This window comes from Leptinotarsa decemlineata, unplaced genomic scaffold, assembly GCF_025532065.1.
Source record: "Leptinotarsa decemlineata unplaced genomic scaffold, Ldec_3_MD MMD2_tig00003192_RagTag_RagTag, whole genome shotgun sequence".
NCBI classification, from domain to species: domain Eukaryota; kingdom Metazoa; phylum Arthropoda; class Insecta; order Coleoptera; family Chrysomelidae; genus Leptinotarsa; species Leptinotarsa decemlineata.
The window spans coordinates 4,128,979-4,134,139 of NW_027412582.1; the positions used below are offsets into that span (position 1 = coordinate 4,128,979).

At 39.9% G+C, this 5,161-nt stretch overlaps 1 protein-coding gene across 1 annotated transcript; it reads left to right on the forward strand.

The window, feature by feature from the left end:
• The first annotated feature begins 332 nt into the window (after positions 1-332).
• Positions 333-863, forward strand: LOC141483188 (uncharacterized). The gene has a single exon (XM_074177661.1). The coding sequence runs from the start codon at positions 333-335 to the stop codon at positions 861-863; it is 531 nt and encodes a 176-aa protein (XP_074033762.1).
• Positions 864-5,161: the final 4,298 nt, after the last annotated feature.

Consider the following 5,161-nt stretch of genomic DNA (forward strand, 5'->3'; position numbering starts at 1 on the left):
CATATTCTTCTTTCTGGTTTATAGTTGTTGATTCCTACAAAGATTTGGATATAGTGACTTGTGTCTGATTTAATTTTGTTTTAACCAGTTGTAGTGTCAATTTTTCAAATGCAAATTTTTTCTACAGGTACGAAGATGTCCGATTCGATTTACTTTTACCTGATCCTAATTGAAATTTTACCTGCATTAATATATCCAATGAAATTTTGTATATAATATGTGGACATATCATTGATGGATCATAGTTTCATGTTATTTAGGGCATGTAAGTAGTCTCTGTATTCTTAAGTGAGAATTATTTGAAGTGATTTTGTGATTATCGTTTTGTGAAGATGGAGAATATTCTCGTAGACAACATTCAGGTTCCTCATAGAATCGTTAAAATGAAAGGTGACGGAAACTGTTTATTCCGTGCCTTTTCATACATTTTGTTCGAAAATGAAGAATTTGCGCAGGTGGTGAGGAGAAAAGTTGTCGATTACGTGGTTGATAACTGGAGTCAATATGAGTATTTCGCAACTAATTCGAATGGAGAGCCGTTCCGAAATGGAGTTGATTACTCTTCCGAGATGTTGCGGTCTAACTCGTACGGTACGAGTTGCGAAATAACAGCGGCTGCCTTTCTCTATCACTGGCATATCGTGGTTTATAGAAATGGGATGGAATTAATGGAGTTTGGTGAGACACCAGCATTCTCTGTCAGATTGAGATTCACTGGAAATCTGAACGGCGGTCATTTCGACGTCCTGGAAGGAGATTCCACTGCTGGGGAATCTCAAATTTGTCCATCGTTCACTATGGCAGATTTTTTGATACCACAGCAGTCAAATAAAAGGAAAAAACAACGGAAAAAATCCAAATGAAAGCTGAGTTTGTGATATCCAGATATTTTTCATTCCGATGAATTCAGTGTTCGAAGGATTTTCTATAACCATCAATGAAGCCATATCCTGGAGGGAATCAGCAGCACGTGAGTTTTTTCAAACATCCAGTTTTTGGTTCACATTTGGTCAATGACTTGCTACCATGGAGGTACACATTGAGGGATCACACGTTAAAACATTGGGGACCCATTAACTTTTTATGTTAACGGGGCTCCAAAGGATGTCCGTTCAACGCAGTCTCAATAATGTCGATATTTTATATGTATGGTTTTATAATATACTATCAAATGAATAAAATGCTTGCTAAAAACCTATGCTTTTCATTCTCATGTCTCCACAATGAATCAATGACGGGAAAAAGTCCTTATGAAAAATTATCAGATACATAGCGAAGACAAATGAACGTGTTCACAGAAAAACATGATAACTGGTAGACCTTATAGGATTAATTGATTTGGGTAATTGATTGAGTTTTCTCTATAAGATGATCCAGCTAAACTAATCAAGATATATAATCTTCGAGGTTCAACTGTGCATTCAAGCCAAAGAATAATTCTCTCAAGTTCGCATTTATTTCTCAGAGAGAAATTAAATTGACCGTGAATAGATCAGACACATAATAAATGCTTACTTGAGAAATTGTTTCGAAACGATACTGTTTGCAGATGATCTAAATTTTGGTGACTGATCTGTTGGTAATATAGTTTGTGTTATGAATATCCTGAATGAAATCAGCAGCAGGTGAATTTTTTCAAACATAAATTTTTTGGTTCATATTCAGTCAATGACCTACCACAGAAAGTTCAACTTGTTATTCCGATTTCAGTCATTAAAGTAAAATGCTCAGTATTCAATATGTGCAAAGTTTGCGTATTTGGAGATTGTTCTATATTTCTATATCCTGTGATCGTATCAATTTTGATGTCTATGAACTTGGAATATTGAAAGATAGAAAACTGAGCGTTTTTATTCAAGAATATTGAAGTTGAGGTTGAAACAGCATTCAATTCATGTATTCGTTTAAATGAATTCGAATTATTTCATGATAATTTTCCATATTTGACAATATTGAAATTGTTACGTAATATTTTTTTCTTATTACTTATTCATTTAATCATTAGTTCATATGTGGGGTATTTTAGATATAAACAGGATAGGGTTATTTGCTCACAGCTAGCTTTTAGACAGCGAGGGGGGTGAGTTATACAAATGACTTATGTTCCAAGGGCGCCAACAGATTTACTATTAACCCTATATAATGTAATAGCAAGAAGATCTAAATCTATAAATTATCCACGATACAGTAATGCCCCAATAAAACTCAAAATTTGGCAAATGGATATATTGACATATTTCCACACAGGGTTTGGCAATGTGTAAGGAAACCCGTAACTAATAAATAAAAGCCAACCACGGAGGGGGGTCGTGCACGACAGAGAAAACTGGACAGGGTATTTGGGAAAAAGAAAACTACCCTTTCAATCTCCTGCACAACGAGGGGAAAAACTCATTTTCTAGTTAGAAATTTCTGAAGAAAAATTTGACCGGAAGACACGATATTGGTAATGTGAAATGTGAAGGTATTACTATAAAAAATTATATATATATATATATATATATATATATATATATATATATATATATATATATATATATATATATATATATATATATATATATTAAATTTTCACTCAAAAGGAAAGTCCTTAATGCCGCTATGCGGTACTTAGCCTCGATTCCAAAGGGCCAGCTGTAATACGGCACTATTACGCTGCTCCATCAAGGAAGAGGATGAAATCTCATGTGTCATTTCCTTGTCCTCAAATGAGTGTTCGTATAATAATATTGGGTTTTTCTGGGTGGTACAAAAAGTTATTGGAAAAAAACTGATATAAATATCCTCCGAAGAGATAAGAAAACGGAATTCTCAACCTTCCAAATCAGCACTATTACGAATCCGTTTCTGTGAACATGTGATTCACAACCGCTTCCAGCGTTTACGGAAATCCCTAAGTTAAATTCACAGTTCGAGTATCATTGTCGATTTCCAACTGAAAATGATCAAAATACCTTGGTCAAGGACCAACAAAGTTTCTAATTTTTCCGTTAGTGGCAGCAGCTATCGGGTGGTTGTTTATGATCTTGATATGAGCTATTAGTACGTGGGCAAGCGACAATAAATAGGTACCTTTTACGGATAACAAACAAAATTAATAACCTCTTTTCACGTGCAGTGTAATTCTCACAAAGAAAATAATTGAATGGATTTCTATTTCTGATTACCAAAATTCAAGAAGTAGTGAAACACGTGCAAATTCAGAACAGGTCCATTCTGGCGTTTTTTGGAGCTAAGGCCCAGTTCACACGAAATGGACAGAGGTCAACGCCTCGTCTCTGCCAGACGTCCATCATGTATGGACAGAGCCTTCAGACCACCTCCACCTCTTTTCATCAATACCCAGTCGACCAATCAGAAGCTACCGCTCGTACATGAATTTTCCTTTGCTCACCTTGTCCTGGCAGACAGCCTTACAATTGAGCATCTTCCCTCTATCTACCGCTACTACTACCAAGGGAACCCCTACTTCTCCTGACTCACCCCCCTCTCGCATCCCCGTCACAGAGCGACAACAATGCGGGAGGACGAACCAGCTGGGTAGAAGACCCTTTTTTCTTTATTTATTAATTCAATAATCCCTTCCACAGCCACTGCGGAGTCACTAACTATCAAGACGTTCTCTTCCATACTCCACATCTCCATCACCTTCTCGATCGCAATCATCTCCGCCTCATTCGCACTGCTCTGTTCGTTGGCTATTTCATTCCCTGTGACCCATTCACCCTCCTCTCTCTCTCCCATTCCCATCCTATTCCTACTTTCCCTTCTTCTAACCTTATCGCGGAATCCACATGCACCTCAGTCATTCTTCTTTCCCCCGCTTCCCCCAGCAATGTCCCTTGCATCCATGGGGATACCCTATCACCTCCTTTCACTCTGTTTTCAATCTTTCTTATCCCATTCAAGCTCCATTCCGTGTATCTTGCCTTTGTTTCAACATGTAGTGGTTCAATCCCTGTCATCACGCAGAACGCCGCCGTTGGCGTTGCCCTGTAAGCACCGCTTGATGCTAACAGGAAGGGCCTCTGCGCTGCGTTCAACTGCCTTTTTATTCTGCTGTCATGCACTCTGTATCCCCATACTTGGACACCATATAGCATCGCCGACATTCTTTTCGGTCCACCTCCTTAACTTGCCTGCCAATTCACTCATCTTCATTCTCACCTCCTTGTGGTGGTCGATGAATAACAATCCAGTGTCCACCACAACTCCGAGGTATCTCACATTCATTCTTATCTCTAGCTCTCTCTCATTTGTCTTGATGACCGGTAGTCTTTCATCCCTTCTCGCTGGTATGTACATGCATTCTGCCTTTCTTCCATTGTACCCCAGCCACATCTCTGTCTCCCATGCTTTGCATTCATTCCATACCAGCTTCCACCTTTCCTCTATATTTCTGACGGAGTTGCCTTCGACGATGACCAGCTGATCATCCGCGTAGGCTTGCACATACACTCCATACGCTACAATGCCTTCTCTATCTTTCATATTCTTCATTCTTTCGAACCATGCCTCCATCAGAATCAGCCATAGGGTCGGTCCCAGACTGGAACCCTGTGGGCAGCCTCTGTTCACCGTTTCAGTGACTCTTCCATAGGAGACTGTTCTCTCCCCTATGAAATGCATGTCCTCCCCACGTTCTCTGGCATTCTCATCTTTCTCATTCCCCCTTCAATTGCTGTCGCCCACGCGGTGTTAAAGGCGTTGGACAGGTCTAACGCCACGACCAGACTGTGTCTCCTTGCTCTCATATTCTCTTTTATCCTTTCTACCATTTTCTCTACTGCCATGACTGTACCAATTCCCTCTCTGAAGCCATATTGCTCAGGAGAGAACTTCAACCCTCTCTCGCACCAGATTTGTATCCTACCGCTAAGAAGCCTGTCCAACATCCGTCCCATGCCTGTCAGTAAGCTAATAGGCCTAGGCTTTCCGTCCTTCTTGGATATCCACACAACCTTCGTTTGCTTCCACACTCCAGGGAAATGCCCTCTCTCCATACAGGCGTTGAATAATTGGGTCATATGTTCTCCCTTCCATTCTGTAACCTTTCTTAGTACCTTATTAGGTACCCCATCCACTCCAGTGGCCTTACCGTCTTGCTATCGCATGCAGCTCCCCGACTGTGAAGGCTGACTGTTCTTCTCCCCATTCATCC